This window comes from Ostrinia furnacalis, unplaced genomic scaffold, assembly GCF_004193835.3.
Source record: "Ostrinia furnacalis isolate ACB-3 unplaced genomic scaffold, ASM419383v2 OfSCF5116, whole genome shotgun sequence".
NCBI classification, from domain to species: Eukaryota; Metazoa; Arthropoda; class Insecta; order Lepidoptera; family Crambidae; genus Ostrinia; species Ostrinia furnacalis.
Genome location: NW_021135355.1, coordinates 35,153 through 55,322, shown reverse-complemented (window position 1 = coordinate 55,322; position 20,170 = coordinate 35,153). Strand labels below are relative to the sequence as shown.

Genomic DNA, 20,170 nt, shown 5'->3' with positions numbered 1-20,170 from the left:
TATATCACAGACCAAAGATGTTAATTAATTTATATTAACAGGTAAACAGATTCTGAGGAAATTAATTGAGGAACTAAATGAGTTGATGATACTATGTTTAGATAACATTGTTTTTAAGAGTCATATAATCAAATAAATGATTCGAATAATTAACTATACTCAAAATAAACAGTATGTACGGTCCGTGCTTGTCAGGCTTTAAATCCGCGAGCGCTCGAGCGCCGTGTATTAGCTTGGATCGCGAATAGACGAGTTTATAAGATCTATGATTTGTAATCCAGTTTAACCAGACCACCGATGGGTTATCGGCGACTTAGGGAATTTACCTTTGAAATTCTATTGTAAAAAATAATGGTCAATGCGTCACTCATAATCGTCAATCAAAGTTTTTCGTGCAAAAAGTTATAGGTACGTTCAATAATAACCAACCAGAATAAAAGTGAATGTATCTAAGATCAAATCAAAGCAATTGAAATTGTTATTGGTTTTTTAGTAATTCAACAAAACAAAGTTACATAGAATTGTAAAATCAATATCCTTACCTAAAATATTTCTGTAAATCACCTAAAATAAATTAATAAGGCACAAGAATTATCACTATTAACACATCAACATTCTTGTGTAAACAATATACAAGTCCAATGATTCTATAGCACTTTGTAAAGCTTCTATGTTCATAAAAATTTACTATTCAGTCACTAATTACAATTCACATTATTTCAGTACCATGTCACTATTTATTGTACAAAACGATTCAGTTCTTATGGGAGTAAAACGAATGGAGATTGTCTTTCGCTGGGTCCGTACTCCACGAGAACCGACAGTACGCGTCGGGGGACATGGTGGGGTCCAGGATGGCCGACTCCTCCACGGGCTGCGCCCCGGGCAAGTTCAGGTGCTTGTTGATCATGGGGTCGTTCGCACTAACGTAACCGCCGGGCGCTTGCGGTTTTAATGGCACTGTGTTACGAACAGCGGACTTAAGACTAGGCATGACGTCCAGTGACTTCAGTTGGATGTAACTGTTATCGACGCCATGTTTCGCTGGCTGTGGCAAGCTAGGCATTGTGGGCAAGCTTTCGGGCCCGAGCGCCTTCGTCGGCGACAGGCCTAAATTCGGTAAGTTCATCAATGACTTGATCTGAGCGTCGTCGTGACGCACATATCCAGATGAGGTAGGTGGTTGGTAGTTCACGCCGGCTGGCGTCATGCCGGTCGTGAATATCGGCGGCGAAAAACTCGCCATAACATAGCTAGAGCCGGCCGGCTGAAGTGCAGCAGGCTTTTGAGGCGAACTCTTAATATTAGGAACAGCTTCTACATAACCACTTGAAGGATTCACCACAGGAGCTGTATCCTTTTTGAAATTGTCCGTAAAGTACGGCGAGTTTTCACGTAAACTGTCTAAATCAGAATTGTCTAGGGAATATCCATCCTGGTTTAAGTTATTATCATCTAATTTAACTGTTTCTACTTCAAGATTAAGTGAAGAATTTGAACTCTCATCTGAGGTAGAGGCTTGTCTTTCCACAGCTCCTCTGGAAGTATCAGATAAAGCAGTACTGTCTGTGTGGTCACTGGACCCACAGTTGCTATTATCTTTTTGTTTAATTTCTGGTGAAGGAACTACACCTTTAGCATTAGGCAGAAGTAACATTTCATCTGAAGAGGGTTTTTCTTCTTTGTTTGTTGGGTTCCACCCACCATAAGAATATTTAGATGTATCTTTCTCAGGAATACTTAGGCCATCTGGTAAAACAGGTTTTATATCACCCATTTTTCTATATTTTTTGTACAACTTTAGTGTTCCATACCCTATTCCTAGTAGGAAAAATACAATCATGAAAATCAAAGTCATTGTAAGTCCATCTTTGCTACGACAAGTAACTGTACTAGGCTCACTCCATAAACCAGGATGCTCAATTTCTTCCCTTTGTTTCTCTTCAGGAATTGTAACATACCGAGTATCAGCCATTATGTCACTGCCATAATCAAAGTTTACAGCTCTTACCTGATAAGTTTCTCTCTCTACTACTCCCTCACATAGTATCAATTCATATGATAAGTTAGTGGTGTTGAGTATTTCAGGCTCTGCATCATCTTTTATTTTCCTTATTTGATATTGATCCACAATACCACCTGGTATTTCTGGTGGTTCCCATTTGAGAAGATCAGGGCTATTATTTACAGTTGGAGCTTTTAATCTGCTGGGTGCTCCAATTTTAGTACGTACAAAAATTCCTCCACTAGGACCACTCTTGGAGCAACTGTGGATTCCAGTATTACAGGCCTGCACTGACAGAGTGTAGTTTCTAAAACCAATCAAATTTTCTAAAACTACACTTCTTCTTTTGACATCTTTGCTATCTTCTTCAACTTTGACAGTCAACAGTTCCGTATTCTGATCATAGATAGCATAGTGGCCAATAATACCATTTCTAGGATAGGGTGGGTCCCAGGATATGACTAGTGAGTTGCTTTGTACATCTGTAACTCTTACATTTCTTGGGCTTGTCGGAGTATCCTCTGTAGTGGTAATTGACCTTGAAGCATTTACAGTCTTTAAGCCAAAAGTGGTATTAAGATCTAAATTAAACAGATAAGTTTTGTGAGGCAATAAATCTGTGATGTTCACATCCATTTGATCAGGATTTGGTATGTATGTTGAATTCTGTTTATATGATGGGTCACAAGTATTACTAGTATTCACAACAACACAATATTTTAGTAAGTACCCAGTAATAATTCTCTCTTGTAATGTACATGTCATAGTCCAAGTTACTCTGACAAATGACTTCCCAGGGGCATCATTCTGTACCGTAACTGGAAAACCATACATAGGAATGGAGTCTTTAGATATAGCACACTGAGCCCATACTATGCCACTAGTTCTAGTTCCACTGTTTGCCGATATAGCAAACTGATACCTATGATCTTTATTCAGGGTTATTTCGTAACTATTCTTTGTGGCGTCCAAAACTGTGAAGTTCATACGTCCTGCACAGATAAGGGTAACATTGTACTGGCACCAAAACAATGTATAATTGTCAATCTTTTCCTTGCCCACCCATGATAATTTATAAGTCCCACTTTTATATGCAAGTTGGGTAAAAGTTGTAACTCTCAGAGAAGCATCTGTTTTAGGTGGAATATAAAGCTGACTGCTGTTTTCTGACTTGCCTTTTTCATTGTATGACCAAACTGTAACTTCCATAGCCTCCCAGGGTGCTGTTAGCTCTACATAGCTCAGACTTTTGTTTTTATCAGGAAACAGAACTTGTGTCTTAGAGCCCTGAGCTATCTGCACTTGGTAAGTGAAGTTAGCACCAGCCTCTTCATACTCTTCAAGCTGTTTCCAATAAATCCATATTCTTTTATGTTCATGAAATTCAGCTTCACTGAATGCTCCGGCTATCAATTCTGGCGGCCGTCTGGGTTTCTCACTACGAGTGTAAAAAACCTTGTATGTAAAGTCAGACCAGAACTCCTCTTCAACAGCTTTCTTTGATTTAATATAGATCCTCACCTCATACTGCATATAAGCATATGGAAGGTCTTTCAATAAGAACTTATAAGTTTTATTGTTAGGGGGTAAGCCAGAGGTATCCACAGTACGAAAATGAGTTCGGCTATCGATCTTAGCAATTTGATACTCTATTCGATGGTCCACCCCACAGGTCAAAAGGTTTGCCATGGTATTTGGAATATTCCATTTTAATAAAATGCTGTGAGAATTCACTTGCTCCAACTTCAGGTTACTCGGTGGATCTGGTTTAACGACAGCAAAGTGGTTGACTGTAAAGTTCTGAATGTTGGGCCCAAACTGATTTGATGATTTGAGTATAAAGATGTACTCTTCCTCTTGCTGCCTGTACCTAGGCTCACTACTTGTATTCCATGTACAGAATAGTAATTGGTTTGATGTTTTCTCAGGTTTGCATGATGGAACTACATTACCGTTTACTAGAAAAGTGAGCGAGTAGTTTATAGTGGCCACATTGGGTGGTGAAGTCCATGAGCAGTTCAGCATTTCAAGATTTCTTGAGACGCAATTAAAATCCGTCACATTCATAGGCGGTGAGTCCACCAAGACTCTGCTTGTACACTTTTTTTTGGTTTTCTTATTCCAGCAATAGTATGCACTTATTTGTTTCTCCGGCCGGTCTATGTATAATCTGATAGTCGTGTCATTGACGATTGTGGAAGGAACAGGCCTCCCACTGTAGGTGAACTCGAGATCATTGGAGGTATAGTTGGTGTACTCATTATTATCAACTATGCAGAATATTTCCAGGGGCTCGCCGAATCGCACCGACACTACTCCCTCTGGCTGCAGTCTCACCGATAGATCTACACCTAGACATGTCGAAAATATACAGGGTAAACTAACAAAACACTTTATCAATGTACACCAGATCCAAAATCCATATTGCGGTCCTCTCTTCAATCCACTGCACTTCGTCCTTTTAGTACTTGTACAAACGTTTGCCATAGCTGCTGGATGAATTTATCACTCCATTTCTAGTAAAAGCACTTGCAAACTTAACCACATTGAGTAAAACTATCCGCACATTCCTTGTTTTTTATATTGTGAGGTAAACTGCAATGGCGCACTGTAGTCCACACACGATGACACACACCGACTGAATAGATCACTGAGCGCGTAACACATGGATTTTATTGTTTTGATTTTTGTTACTCGTTTTATAAATCAACACCGCACTCGAGTCCGACTACGAATTAATCTATTGTGAAAATTCATTACGCATAAGACGTACTTACATGAAATAGAAAAACTTTGGGTTCGTTTCCTTGTAATCGCTAACTTCACTCTGGTGTAGTGATGTATAACGTTATTCGGTGAAGTATTAGTCATAGTTCTTTCTTGGTACAAAAAATATCATAACAGTATATACTAGGACTGAATAAATAAAGTAATATTTTAATTTAAAAAAAAATATTTTTTGAGTTCTCGTTACTTTGTAGTTAGTACTCGTTTTTCTTAGATTTGTACACTTTCTGCGCTAATGTCTTGCGTAGTTAGTCTGACTGATCAAGTGCTTTCGCTCTCGCTCGCTTGCAAACATGTTTAAACATAATATCAATTTTCGCCTCAACTTCCATTGAGTGGCCATTATTTACTCGTTTCTTAGCGGTCTACTAAATGTTTCATCACATTTCGATCATATTCGCGTGGTTTAATTCGGAACAATCCATTTACAGTGAACAATCCAGTTACATTTTACGACGAAATTTTTTTTTGGACCTAGTATCTATACTAGTTCAGTTAAATACAGTGCAGCCATTTGCACTATTGCACTGGACAATTTCTAATGAACTACTTACATGGGAGCGCCACTGTAATCCAAAATTGTCAAAACGTTACGGGTATTTTTAGTTCCAATTTTCACCACGTTCACTAATTGTCATTTTGTGTTTCGGAATACCACTCTGAAGCTAGCCCCAAAATAACAACACGTCAAAGTCACTCTGTTTATTTGAACGATCAACAGCAGATGATTGTTCTGTCATGACATCTGAAAGTTCAAATAGAAATGTCAGATGTTTTCCCCATTTTCTCACTGTGATTCGAGTTGCGAGTGTTTTTCATTAAAATTATCTTTTGCCCAAGCTAAATATTAAAACTTGGCCGAATGAAAATTTATTTATAAAATGGATGATAGTAACCAACATACTTTAGGCTATTCTACAAGGGCGGCTTTAGTTAAATTACGTGATGATATACGTGCAGTGATAGATGAACACAAGCGGAAAAACAAATCAGGGTATTTATTTACATTCATACATTACTTACATAATATGCCTACCTATGTAGCAGCTTTTTATCACTTTAATATTTATCGTATAATCAAAAATTTCACATTGACATTTAATGAAGTTTATTTATAATTACCCTATATCACGAAAAATCTGCTTTAACTCATTCAAAATGAAATAAAACTTGTTCCGGCTTTAGTACCGGTATTTATTGTATTTATAAACACAATTTAGCAATAAATAATGACTAATTACGAGTACTATGTAATGGCAAGGCACACATACAGCAAATAGTTATTAATTACAATTAGAAACCACATCGTCAAGGAAGATTGCAGTCTCTCCCTAATTATATAAATTGATTTCAGGTATGAGCTGATGAAGAGTATCATATCATTTTCATCCGAGAAGGTGCTGCTGTCTGGAGTAGCATACACCATAACAATTGTGTACATAGTCTGCCTCATCCTAACATATTTGCTGGGCGAGTCGGTGCAGGCCCATGCCTATCTCCTCTGGGAGGCCCTCTTCTTGTTCATAATACTGGTTGTAAACTTTCTTGTCGCTTACAATGAAGAATATCTCTATAGGAATGAGATACCACACAGGGTCAAGAAAGTTTTAGGTAATCTGTTTGATGTATTTTTTTCTTTTTGAGGTATCTACATAATTTTATTACTTACCCAATTAAATCCTATTTAATAATACTAAGGTAATTAATTCATAACACATTTTTTCATGGTAATGCTATAATTTGATGTTTAACTGTAACTTCTAACTCTTATCCATCAACATTCATTTGTAATTTACAAATTTTATGATGTGTAAGTATGACCAATTCCTTGAATGATTGTTAAATATTTTTTGAAATTATTTTGCCACTCTGTTTATATCTTAGACTATGTTTCGTAGTATTTTCATATGTAAATTGAATCCTTTCAGACACACTAGAGCAAGCCATAGAGGAGGCGAAGTGGAAGGATGAGCACTATCCTCATCTGTGTGCTCCATACTCCCCCTGTGTTATTCTTCAGTGGACTTATCGTGATGGTGAGTAGAATTTTAAATGTTTTCTCAGATAATTCTCAGACACTCAGATAACGAAATTACTCTATAAAAACTTTATGAAAAGAGCACATTAAACAGTTCTATTATACAACAATTTATAGAACTATCACCAAGTAAACCTAAACTATAATAGGGAATTATCTGTTAGATTAGAGTCAAATGATTACATTTATTACTAATACTATTATTTATTATTTGTATTGGGTATGTTATTTTCATGTTATTCCATTTCTATTAAATAAAATCGGAAAAGTTACAATTATACAGAAAAAGAAACAATATTATTATACCAAAATAAATATAATTAGTGGGAATTAACTAATCTGTTTTCTGCTAGGGTGATTAAATACATATACCATTAACACGCAAAATGAGGTAGTAAATAAGCAATAATATCCATCCATTATCTTAACTAAAACAACTATCACTAGGATACTTGTTTGCATTGTACTAATAAATCTGCTCTTCAACCTGTTCCTACAGCAACAATAGTGAACCTGCCATGGGCCCTGCTGGTGGAAGGTGACGTCATCGTGCTGCGGCCCGGCCAGGAGGTGCCGGGCCACTGCCGCGGGCTGCAGCCGGAAGACCCCGAGCTGTTCTTTGGACAGATATTTCAGCCTACGTCACAGGTACGTAACTTACAGCAACAGTAGTGAATCTGCCGTGGGCCCTGCTGGTGGAAGGTGACGTCATCGTGCTGCGGCCCGGCCAGGAGGTGCCGGGCCACTGCCGCGGGCTGCAGCCGGAAGACCCTGAGTTGTTCTTTGGACAGATATTCCAGCCTACGTCACAGGTACGCTACTTACAGCAACAGTAGTGAACCTGCCGTGGGCCCAACTGCTGAAAGGTGATGTCATCGTGCTGCGGCCCGGCCAGGAGGTGCCGGGCCACTGCCGCGGGCTGCAGCCGGAAGACCCCGAGCTGTTCTTTGGACAGATATTCCAGCCTACGTCACAGGTACGTAACTTACAGCAACAATAGTGAACCTGCCGTGGGCCCAACTGCTGAAAGGTGATGTCATCGTGCTGCGGCCCGGCCAGGAGGTGCCGGGCCACTGACCCGGGCTGCAGCCGGTGGACCCCGAGCTGTTCTTTGGACAGATATTCCAGCCTACGTCACAGGTACGTAACTTACAGCAACAGTAGTGAACCTGCCGTGGGCCCTGCTGGTGGAGGGTGACGTCATCGCGCTGCGGCCCGGCCAGGAGGTGCCGGGCCACTGCCGGAAAACCCCGAGCTGTTCTTTGGACAGATATTCCAGCCTACGTCACAGGTACGTAACTTACAGCAACAATAGTAAAGTGGCCAGTAGGTGCCGGGCCATACTTCTCCCGACGTGCGTCCCTTACTCAACATTTCGTAACAACATTAGAAAAGTTTCTCTTAGCCTAGGCGCAGACCACTAACTTTTAGTGGGCCCATGTTTGGGCCCGATTGTAATTTGTATGAAGAATCGGTCGATACCAAATTGGTGTAATGTGCGCACTTTCATACATCTCCATACTGATCAACAGCCCGACCCAACTATCGGCCAACTAAAAGTCGGTGGTCTGCGCCTAGGCTTACGAAAAAACGCGTCTCCCTATTTTTGATGACTGATTCACTGCTAAACGAAAAAGAAGTTGAGTTCCCATTTTTGCTCTCTCTCATACCTCTCATCTTTAACAGAAAGAAAACTTCACTTCGCCTCGCATCCGCACGCCGCACCAGAACAAAGCCTACAGGATGCTGGAGACTCCATACCTAAAGAACCTGAAGCTTGCTCTGGAACAAGCCACGACCAGGCCTGTGACGGTCTTTGAGAAGCAAAGGTATTTGGTGAGTTTCAATGCTTCCATTATTTAATTAATTAGTGCGCCAAAAATCAGATTTAGTTCATTGATAAATTCTGAATTATGTTTATATGGTATCTTATCAAATTGCTTTCCTATCTTATTTCACCATCAGTTTGGTGACCAGATTACGAAAACCTTATCTTTGAATAGAACACAACACACATTTATGAATGTTGCGTGTATTTTATTTACTTTTGTCGCCCCGTCAACCATGAGATCTCATATAAATGGCAATGCATTCAGTAGAGGGGTCAAGCTACATCTTAAGATGTTAATAAAAAATATGACAGAATCCCACTATTACATACTTAATGTTCTATAAAAAAAACGACTGCCTTAAGTGGGTATTGAACTTACAAACTTTCGCTTGCCGTATGGACTACTCAGGCCGCGAGGAGTAATTATTACAAGTTCTATTTTTCTATCTTCTGATAAGTATCAAAAAATCGGCTCGAGTTTTTAAAATTCTAGCATTAACTTTTCTAAACTATAAATGATGACATGTTTATGTTGAAAACTCAGAATACAGAACAAACCAGAAGGAGTGTTCGATAACATTTCTACGCGGCAACTTGTGTCCAAAATACTTCCCCTCCCGCGCCCCTCTACCCCCTTTAGTGTTACTAGCGCCGTGTGACACCCCCATTTTTGGGGTAAAATTATGTAATTTTTTAAAGAGATGTTAAACAAGTAAAAAATAAGTAAGTGAAATAAGTACACACGGCCAGTGTTAACTATCCATTTCCGTTTTTGCTCTCGCTCTTATCAAATGGTGATTCTTTGCGATAGAACGAGACGACATGACTGGCCATAGGCATAGATAGTACCTACCTACCTATGAATTTAATTTTTACTCCGAAGTAACTAAGTGTAAGATGATTATTTATTTCTATTAAATAGTGTAATATATGTACTATATTTTATGTAGGTATAATATGTTATTTAAAAGTCAATTACAAAAGTCGAATATAAATTTTAGAATGCCAAGTAAAACAAAAAAGAAACTTAAGGTTCTTTATTATGTAAACATATCGACAACAAAACATTTGTTTACGGCGCAGTAGTGCTTTTAGTTTAACTTTTCTTGGAGTCAAAAACAGAATCCAAATCAAAAACATCACCAATACTTAAATTTGATTGCGAGGCAACTCTGGCTGTGTATCCTGAAAAAAAATCAGAGTAAGTATGTAAGCAATAATTAATTACTTAAAATTATTATTAAATATACAAATATTGCTGCTGCTGATCTGTTGATACCAATGCCTTACTTTTGAATAAATGGGAAAGTATGAAATTCACGATAGTAATTTATTATCTCCTCATTATTAGGGAGTAATATTATAAATTAATTCAATATATTGAAATCAAATCAAAATCAAAAATATTTATTCAGTTTAGACCACAAGTGGCACTTATAATTTAATTAATCAGGTTGTCATGTCATGGATGAAATTACACTAAAAACTAATTAAAACAAAAAGGATGGGGAAAATATTCCATTATTCTGTGGTAACGCTAACAAAATTAACGCGTGAATTTTTTATAAGTAGACAAATGTAATTCAATATAAAAAAGTAGGGTAAAATATTCCGTTGACCTGTGGCAACACTTACAAAATACAACCGTGATTTTTTTTGAAAATTATTATTTAATTAAAATGAATTGGAAATGTGCTACTTACGGATAAAACATGATCCCATGCACTTTCTTCGTAATTCCAGTAGCATTCTTACATGTTGGAACGGCACAAGACGGCATAATTTAATTATAAAGTGTCAATCTGACGGATATGTAAACAATGCGCGCGCCGGCCATTGACTGATTGCTCTAAAGTCAAAGTAGTGCGATTTGGAGTACTTTATATGAATACACATTTACGCCCGTTGACGGTTTCTGGTTTGTTCCGTATTCTGAGGTTGAAAAGCATAAAATTTCTAGATCTGAAAAGGTATCTTAAAGTAGACTCGACAGATTGAGTCGTTCGTAAATCAACAATGGTATTTCTATTGTGTCTCCTTTTGCGGCAAATCAGAGCATTATTTTATTTTAATAAATAAGCACTCAATTAAATCTTGTCACGCAGTGTACAGTGAAGATAATGGAGGGCATCGTGCTGCCTCTCGTAATAGTAGTGGTAGTGGCGGCAAGCGTGGCGCGCCACGTGCACGACCTACCGGGCGCCACGCACTGGACCGAGATCTACTTCCTGCAGACCATCGCCGCGTCACTACCGCTGCTACAGATCGTCTTCCCGCTCGCCTGGGTCACGCTCAACTGCTACGGGCTGGCGAGGTCAGTCTACACGCCAACTGTCTATTGTATAGCTGCTAGTGGTAGTGGCAGCGAGCGTGATGCCACGTGCACGACCTACCGGGCGCCACGCACTGGACCGAGATCTACTTCCTGCAGACCATCGCCGCGTCGCTGCCGCTGCTACAGATCGTGTTCCCGCTCGCCTGGGTCACGCTCAACTGCTACGGGCTGGCTAGGTCAGTCTCTACACGCCAACTGTCTATTGTATAGCTGCTAGTGGTAGTGGCAGCGAGCGTGATGCCACGTGCACGACCTACCGGGCGCCACGCACTGGACCGAGATCTACTTCCTGCAGACCATCGCCGCGTCGCTGCCGCTGCTGCAGATCGTCTTCCCGCTCGCCTGGGTCACGCTCAACTGCTACGGGCTGGCGAGGTCAGTCTCTACACGCCAACTGTCTATTGTATAGCTGCTAGTGGTAGTGGCAGCGAGCGTGATGCCACGTGCACGACCTACCGGGCGCCACGCACTGGACCAAGATCTACTTCCTGCAGACCATCGCCGCGTCGCTGCCGCTGCTGCAGATCGTCTTCCCGCTCGCCTGGGTCACGCTCTACTGCTACGGGCTGGCTAGGTAAGGTTTAAGATCCAGATTTAAGATATCGATCCACAAAACGATCTCATAGTCCAAAGATCTTCTTATTTTCATGGTCAGATTTGTGTAATTTATCAACATAACGGACACAAAATCTAAAGATCTACTTCTTTTGTGTATGGCTTGGTCTGGGATATTGGTCCATCAACCGACCTCAAAGTCTAAAGATCTTCTTTTGTTTGTGGTTAGCTCTAGGATGTTGATCCACAAAACTACTTTAAAATCTAAAGATCACTTCGATATTCTTGTTGCAGCAGCTTTAATTTATTTGTCTGCTACCTGGCCTAGTGGCTTGCGTACCGGACTAATATTCCAAAGATCGCCGGTCCCATTCCCTGAACATTACAAATATGGTATGCTTATTTTAAAAATGTGGTTTTCAGATTTAAACTCCTCTCGGAAACACGCCAAAAGTATGTCCGTCCGAAGTCTTGTTCCATATCAGAAGACGCCAGCGACCCACTTATACAAGCGCTCAGCGAATCTAATCTGAAACCAGAGAGTTTGAAGTCTTTAGGCAAAACATTTTTAAATATCCTCTTAGGTAAAGAAGACATGGTCGCGAGGACGGCCAATATTGTGCACGTTCTGGGATCTTTGTCGGTAAGTGTACAACGATTTTTTTTCTTTATACTTATGAATTGGAATCAGCTTGTTATGAACAAAATAAACTGTTTTTTCTATATATTTTTTTTCTATAATTTTAGGCCCTCAGCTGCGTAGACAAGAAGGGTATACTATCGTGGCCTAACCCGACTGCAGAGAAGGTGTTCTTTCTCCGCAACTCGAGCGCTACCTCACACAGCTCGAGTAAGACGAGCCTGGCCGGCTCTATGGGCCGCCAGAGCGAGACAACACTCGACCAGCTGGGCGACGGCAAGCAGAACCCAGAGCCGTCTACTATTGTCGAAGTGAGTCAGGACTCAGCGATGCGAAGCGAACAAAAGGAAGACAGAAACACAGGTGTTTCTGTCTTCCTTTTGTTCTCCTCTTAGGATGATTCAAGTGTCTCTCTCTCTCGCTTTAAACTTGAGGAATTTAAGCAGTTCCATAGCTCGGCTAACGTTGACCAGCTGTGTGGAAGTGAGTCCTGTGTTCGTAACTCCTCAAATCTCCTGCATTCTCCTCAGAGCTAGTAAGTGAAAGGAGCTCCATGGGCATGGGTTATTTGATTATTAGCAGCTTTGTCAAGCGAGATCGCGATCTAAAAATTCCCTTTGCCATATAAAAAAGCAATAGAGATAATCACATATTGACAGCTCATAAAAAAATTTCTTTGGTGCTAGTGGCGCTGCTCCCTACGCAGAGTTGCATAATGTACCCTATTGTCTAGTGATGTGAACCAATCTATTGTATTGTGTGCAGGTCCTGGACCTAACACACGACCAGAACGCGCCGTTCTGCGTGGAGTTCGACGACCAGCGCTGGCGTCAGCACCTGGCGCGCCTCAAGCCGCTGGGGCTGGCCGCGCTGCTCAACACGTGCGCGCCCGCGCCGCGCCACACCTACGCGCACTTCTGCGCGCACCTCACCTGCGAGGCGCAGCTCAGGTGAGCATACAACATGGCAGGTGACAGCGCTGGCGGAGCACCTGGCGCGCCTCAAGCCGCTGGGGCTGGCCGCGCTGCTCAACACGTGCGCGCCCGCGCCGCGCCACACCTACGCGCACTTCTGCGCGCACCTCACCTGCGAGGCGCAGCTCAGGTGAGCATACAACATGGCAGGTGACAGCGCTGGCGGAGCACCTGGCGCGCCTCAAGCCGCTGGGGCTGGCCGCGCTGCTCAACACGTGCGCGCCCGCGCCGCGCCACACCTACGCGCACTTCTGCGCGCACCTCACCTGCGAGGCGCAGCTCAGGTGAGCATACAACATGGCAGGTGACAGCGCTGGCGGAGCACCTGGCGCGCCTCAAGCCGCTGGGGCTGGCCGCGCTGCTCAACACGTGCGCGCCCGCGCCGCGCCACACCTACGCGCACTTCTGCGCGCACCTCACCTGCGAGGCGCAGCTCAGGTGAGCATACAACATGGCAGGTGACAGCGCTGGCGGAGCACCTGGCGCGCCTCAAGCCGCTGGGGCTGGCCGCGCTGCTCAACACGTGCGCGCCCGCGCCGCGCCACACCTACGCGCACTTCTGCGCGCACCTCACCTGCGAGGCGCAGCTCAGGTGAGCATACAACATGGCAGGTGACAGCGCTGGCGGAGCACCTGGCGCGCCTCAAGCCGCTGGGGCTGGCCGCGCTGCTCAACACGTGCGCGCCCGCGCCGCGCCACACCTACGCGCACTTCTGCGCGCACCTCACCTGCGAGGCGCAGCTCAGGTGAGCATACAACATGGCAGGTGACAGCGCTGGCGGAGCACCTGGCGCGCCTCAAGCCGCTGGGGCTGGCCGCGCTGCTCAACACGTGCGCGCCCGCGCCGCGCCACACCTACGCGCACTTCTGCGCGCACCTCACCTGCGAGGCGCAGCTCAGGTGAGCATACAACATGGCAGGTGACAGCGCTGGCGGAGCACCTGGCGCGCCTCAAGCCGCTGGGGCTGGCCGCGCTGCTCAACACGTGCGCGCCCGCGCCGCGCCACACCTACGCGCACTTCTGCGCGCACCTCACCTGCGAGGCGCAGCTCAGGTGAGCATACAACATGGCAGGTGACAGCGCTGGCGGAGCACCTGGCGCGCCTCAAGCCGCTGGGGCTGGCCGCGCTGCTCAACACGTGCTCAGGCGCTCAGGTGAGCTATACAATATCCTGGCGCGTGTAAATGTGATAGTCTCTTTAATGCTTCAGCGCTCACCAGTTTACGTCATTGTCTTAAGTGACAGGATCTTGCTCTAAAAGGGAGACAACTGGTGAGCGCTAAAGCGGTAAAGAGACTGTCGAATCACTCACAAGGCTGCTGCCATTCTCTTAGCCGCTAACAAGTGACAGGACCTTGCTCTACAGTGGCGCTAACTGGTAAGCGCTAAAACGACACTAAATGCACTGCACTGTGGATGACGACGATATGGATATGTGCATTGTGCACGTGATCAGAGTGCGGTAATTGTCCGATGTGAGCCCGGCCAATGACTTATCCATACCTAAATCGTAGCACAGACGGTAGTTTATGTGGAAATCACTAGTAACGGCAGCGGATGCCGCTTAGTGGACGGTTGGACGGTGCTGTGGTAACGAAGACTGAGGAGTCTTCGTTCGATTAAGACGTGACCACGCTCCCCTCTCCCTTATCGAAAAGCCGAGACCTCGATATTGGAGAACGCTGATAAAAGAGCTGTCAAAAGAGCTAAGTGAAATACATTTAGACACATTTTTTTCAGATTACTTTTTGGACAACCATATAAGTTTTTGTGATTGTTATTATAAATTGCAGCGAGGATCTAGTGCCGGTGACGAACCGGCGCTGCCTGTGCGAGCTGGCCAAGCAGATCGGCTTCACCGACGCCGTCGCAGACACCTACAGCGTGCAGAACTGCCTCGCGGTATTCAGGCATTTGGTAAGTGCCTTTTTTAAAACGGAAACTAAGTTTCAGTAACATTCTTCTCATTTTCTTTTTTTAAAAGACACTATTCTAGACCTAATAACTCAAATAATTTCCAATCAAAAGTATAGATGACCCACGCTGAACTGTCCCACCAAACTCAATGACAGGGGGGCGCTACCATCGTTCAACTATATGGTTTCCAACATGGCAAAAATCGGAACCAGCGATCCGGTATTGACGGTGGCGCCCCGCTGTCAATGTCATGGATAGGACAGTTCAGTATTTTGGAACTATAATTTAGTTTTTATTTGAAATTGACAGCTTGCAAACGTCATCGACTTGTATTGATAATGAAAATAACGTGCGACATAAAAAGTATGTCAATTGACTGCTGGTGTAAACTACCCAAATGTAATCGGTATAGTATTATTTTTATTGTATTATTTTCTTCGTTGTTTCCAGCAAGCGGACACAATCCGGCGCGAGACTCGGTTCGTGCGGCAGTTACACCTTAGTACCAGAGTCAAAGTGCCGCTGCCGCATATGCTCGCCGTGCTCGTCAAAGACCAGGCCAACCAGCTGCAAATGCTCACACAGGTAAACATGGCAAAATAGACTTAAGTGCTTTGTTTTTCGGGTTATTGTCGCGTAGTTTCTGAGAGCTGCAGATTTTCACGCCAAAATAAACGCTCTAGAGTTATAGCTTAGTGTTTCGGGTCATTTATCGTGCGGCAGTTGCACCTCAGTACTAGAGTGAAGGTGCCGCTGCCGCAAATGCTCGTCAAAGACCAGGCCAGCGAGCTGCAGCAGGTGATCACGGCAAAATAGACTCTAGTGTTTTGTGTCTCGGGTTATTATAGCACAAATCAACTGTAGAGTTCTGTGTTTTGCGTTATTATCGTAAAGCAGTTGCACCTCAGTACAAGAATGCAACTCAGAACGTGACGCTGCCGCACAAGTTCGCCGTGTTCGTCAAGGCACACATCGAAATGAACTCTAGGGCTTTGTGTTTCGAGTCACTGTCGCATATTTTTAGGTTTGCATGGAAATGCGCGATCGAATACTCATGTAGGTGAGCATAACGAAATAAACTGCAGTGCTTTTTGTTTCGGAATATTGTCACGTGTTTCCAATCTTATAGAATACAATAAATCCGAACTTGCTACAAACATTTAAGGTTGAAATTCGCTTGGCAGGGCACCGCGGACATAATCCTGGACTCGTGCGTGGACTACTGGAACGGGCGCGACTTGACGCCCATCTCGCCGTCCGACCGCAAGAAGATCATCGACTTCTACCAGAGGAACTCGCTCACGGCCTACTGCACTGCCTTCGCTTATAAGTACGATATGATGTTAATGGAATTTGGACCTTAATTACATGGAGTTAATGATTATAGCATATGTTCCGTAGACAAAAGTAATCGGGTGATTACAAAAATTAAAATGTTGACATTGCCACCATACTATGTGCCTTAAAACCTTGTCTCAATGGTCAATCTCGTGTGTAACTTACAGGCCGTTGACGCCGGGCATGGCGCCGGCGCTTGCGCACTCGTACTTGGAACTGTCGACCGATAGCCGCCCGTTGAAAATCACCCTTTTTCTGTTGAATTATGATATGGCCCCCGTATTTCGCACCTTACTGCCTTGTCTCAAGGCTCAATCTCGTGTGTAACTTGCAGGCCACTAACGCGCGGCGTGGCGCCGGCGCTGGCACACTCGTACATGAAACTGCCGGCCGACAGCGCCCGCTAAAAATCATCCTTCTTTCTTTTGAATAATACTAATATTGTCACTGAATTTTGTACCTTACTGCTTTGTCTCAAGGCTCAATCTCGTGTGTAATTTACAGACCGCTAACGCGTGGTGTAGCACCGGCGCTGGCGCACTCGTACTTAGAACTGCCGGCCAATAGCCGCCCGTTGAAAATCATCCTTCTTTCTTTCGAATAATACTAATATTGTCACTGAATTTCGCACCTTACTGCTTTGTCTCAAGGCTCAATCTCGTGTGTAATTTACAGACCGCTAACGCGTGGTGTAGCACCGGCGCTGGCGCACTCGTACTTAGAACTGCCGGCCAATAGCCGCCCGTTGAAAATCATCCTTCTTTCTTTCGAATAATACTAATATTGTCACTGAATTTCGCACCTTACTGCTTTGTCTCAAGGCTCAATCTCGTGTGTATCTTACAGACCTCTGACGCGGGGCGTGGCGCCGGCGCTGGCACACTTGTACATGAAACTGCCGGCCGACAGCGCCCGCTAAAAATCATCCTTCTTTCTTTTGAATAATACTAATATTGTCACTGAATTTCGCACCTTACTGCTTTGTCTCAAGCCTCAATCTCGTGTGTATCTTACAGACCGCTGACGCGTGGTGTAGCACCGGCGTTGGCGCACTCATACTTAGAACTGCCGGCCGACAGCCGCCCGCTGTACGCGCCGCTGTCGCAGCACTGGGCCGACGCGCCCGCGTTGCACTTCCACTCAACAGGTACTGACTCCTTCTATTCTTATACGTAGTGCCTAGGTTCCACCAAGGCAGAGCGGAGAAGTGTAGAGCCGTCAAATCTTTCTATAGAATAGACATGTTGACACCACAGTCAATTGACGTACTTTTTAAAACTGTCAAAACGAAACTCTCCCATAGATTTTGTATGGCACTACAAGCAATGACGTCACTATTTTGTCAACCCAATTAAACTACTTTTTACTACCAGAATGAAGAGTCTTTTTAAAACATTTGTGGTTTCGAATTATTGGGGTATGGTGTCAAACTGTCTATTGGACAGCGGAGACGACGCGCCGCGCAACGGAGCTGTGCGGAGTGGAGAGGAAAAGTCGAAATAATGAAATCTGATTGGTTATTCAAAACACTTCTCCGCAGTGCTCCGCCTTGGTGGAAACGGGGCCTTATACTCTACTGGTACAGTCAGCGTCAAACACCTAAAGTAACCAATAAGTTTGCAACAAGTCTCTGTTACAATTTTATTGTAATAAGGTTTTTTATCAACTTTTAGGCCACTGAACTATTTGACGCTGATTGTGCCACAGTAACTCCTCCTCCCTCCCCTCATACTATACTTAATTTCTACTCTACAGGTAACCCTACCTCCTCCTCTTTCTTACCTCACAGTTGCCAGAACAACTAATACAGGGTGTTAAGGTTACCAAAAATAACACGCAACTCTTTTGAATCTTACTAAATTACTGGCTTACATACGATGGTACATTAAACATTGGGACATCTTATGAATTAACTGTACTCATAAACTGAATTTCACCAATCATCATTATTTTACCATTTTGTGCGAAAGCAACAAGAAACTTGTGCACAAAACGTCAGCTTAATAATCAAGAAGCCAGATGGCAAGTTACGAGTTAAAGGGAATTAAAATGTAGACGATATTGCATCAAGCAAAAAACGTCCGAATGATGTCTGCATAAGGTTGTATATTTCATCGAACTGATGAGGTGACAATTTAATTTCTGTGCACAATCTATTGTCCAGAAAAGAATTATTTACCTTATACGCACGACATTCGGACTTCATTTCCTTGAAACTACTTACTTACTTGCATGTTTTGCTTCGTGCGGCAATTGCGGCATCGACTGCATTTTAGCATTCGCGACTGCGCTGTGTAAAGGCTACCATATACTTATGCTATCATTGTTTGCTTCAGATTCACTGCTATTTAATGAGGTGACGGATGAAGATGTAAATGACGCGGAGGGCTATTTTGACATGCAGTGTAATCAGGTTGGCATTTCATTTATGTATTTTATTCATAAATAACGACACCGAAATTAGGTATCACGATTTTACTACATATTTCCATTTCCATTCCCATTCACTATTACAAACAATTTATCATTGCATGAATGACTTGGAATAATTAAAGCACTATGAACCAGTTATTGTTCTTACTGTTTATTCGTGATCGCACACTATGATTTGACAACTATACAAGTCATATCTCATATCGTGCTTATACATAATCTTCTTCCATCTTCGTATAGGATGTCCTCAACATCCATACTTACTATGATTGTTTAGTATTTTTATCAAACAATATGAAATCATCCTACAGGTTTTCATCGGCATGGTGACGATGCAGTACCAGGCGCAAAGCGACATGGTGGAGCTGATTGAAAGGCTAGAGCGAGCGTGCGTTCGCTTCGTGCACTTTAGCAAGGAGAACGAACTTCGCTCGCGAGTTTTCAGCGAAAAAATGGGCCTCGAATCAGGATGGAACTGCCACATATCGCTCATGAACGACACTGAGCCCAGGTAACAATATTCACAATTGAAAATAAACTTCCCTGGGAAAAGAAAGTAAATTCTTAGTAGATGGGATTGGAAATATATGACCAGAACTTCATTATAGATTTCAAAAACGGATTACTAATGTTTGGCCAAAAAACGTTTCCCAAATTATCACATGGCAAACAACGTTTCGCAAATTTTCATTTGGCAAATTCTCATTTGGCAAAACAACTTATTGCAAACTTTTAATTCGCAAATGTCTTTTTTGGCATATTATTGTTTAGCAAATTATTGTTTGGCAAAGTATGTTTTGCCAAATGTTTCATTTGGCAAAAATATTTCACGATAAATTATTTACAAAATAATTTGATTGGTGCATAGAATGGAATACAAATTAGCTTGTGGTTATTATTTTGTGTAGTGGGTAGTTAAATATAAAATTTGTTATAAATTTATTTTCATATTTCATTATTTTTATCGAAACTAAATGATTAATTAACAATAGAGGTGATTCTAGCGCTCGGCGGCCGCTGCCGCGGCACGCTTCGCTCGCCTTCGCGCGTTAAGGGTCACTGTTCTAACCTAACCTAACCTACTATTTTCTGCAAAACCTACTTTCGCATCCATACTATTTTCTGCAATCTCTTTGTTTTACATAAAATTCTTGTGAAAACCATGATCATTTGCCTTGTGCTTTGATTTGTGGGTAACGGTGGGTAAGCATGTGAAGTGTCAATTTGACCAAATAAATTATTTGGGATATAATATTTGGAAAAATAAAACATTTGCTATATAAACATTTGCCAAGTAAAATTTAACCAAATGATAA

General features: G+C 42.8%; 3 protein-coding genes across 10 annotated transcripts in view; 1 reads left to right on the top strand and 2 right to left on the bottom strand.

Moving 5' to 3' along the window:
• Positions 1-4,850, bottom strand: part of LOC114360667 (WASH complex subunit 1) — a 34,840-nt gene extending 29,990 nt beyond the window's left edge. For 2 of the 3 annotated variants that reach the window (XM_028315420.1, XM_028315421.1), the window contains exon 1: positions 543-705. The gene's annotated coding sequence lies outside the window, so the exon portion shown is untranslated. Of the gene's footprint in view, positions 1-542; positions 706-4,782 lie in introns of those variants that run through there. The other variant, XM_028315423.1, reaches the window with a different exon arrangement.
• LOC114360666 (cytokine receptor domeless) lies at positions 549-4,776 on the bottom strand. The gene has a single exon (XM_028315419.1). The coding sequence runs from the start codon at positions 4,490-4,492 to the stop codon at positions 755-757; it is 3,738 nt and encodes a 1,245-aa protein (XP_028171220.1). The 5' UTR covers positions 4,493-4,776; the 3' UTR covers positions 549-754.
• A 694-nt stretch (positions 4,851-5,544) lies between the features above and the next one.
• The window catches only part of l(2)k05819 (transmembrane protein 94-like protein l(2)k05819), a 31,800-nt gene continuing 17,174 nt past the window's right edge, over positions 5,545-20,170 (top strand). For 3 of the 6 annotated variants that reach the window (XM_028315430.1, XM_028315428.1, XM_028315429.1), the window contains exons 1-15: positions 5,545-5,786; positions 6,147-6,403; positions 6,721-6,828; positions 7,330-7,478; positions 8,517-8,666; positions 10,767-10,975; positions 11,975-12,194; positions 12,299-12,502; positions 12,957-13,141; positions 14,960-15,083; positions 15,534-15,668; positions 16,268-16,413; positions 17,438-17,568; positions 18,758-18,834; positions 19,166-19,365. In XM_028315430.1, coding sequence (XP_028171231.1) covers positions 5,674-5,786; positions 6,147-6,403; positions 6,721-6,828; positions 7,330-7,478; positions 8,517-8,666; positions 10,767-10,975; positions 11,975-12,194; positions 12,299-12,502; positions 12,957-13,141; positions 14,960-15,083; positions 15,534-15,668; positions 16,268-16,413; positions 17,438-17,568; positions 18,758-18,834; positions 19,166-19,365 — 2,408 coding nt within the window. In that variant the 5' untranslated portion in view covers positions 5,545-5,673. Of the gene's footprint in view, positions 5,787-6,146; positions 6,404-6,720; positions 6,829-7,329; positions 7,479-7,881; positions 7,971-8,516; positions 8,667-10,766; positions 10,976-11,216; positions 11,372-11,974; positions 12,195-12,298; positions 12,503-12,956; positions 13,142-14,959; positions 15,084-15,533; positions 15,669-16,267; positions 16,414-17,437; positions 17,569-18,757; positions 18,835-19,165; positions 19,366-20,170 lie in introns of those variants that run through there. The other 3 variants (XM_028315432.1, XM_028315431.1, XM_028315433.1) reach the window with 3 other exon arrangements.

Bases quoted from the DNA above. Each gene is read 5' to 3' on its own strand.
- LOC114360666 (XM_028315419.1), bottom strand. From the start codon at position 4,492: ATGGCAAACGTTTGTACAAGTACTAAAAGGACGAAGTGCAGTGGATTG.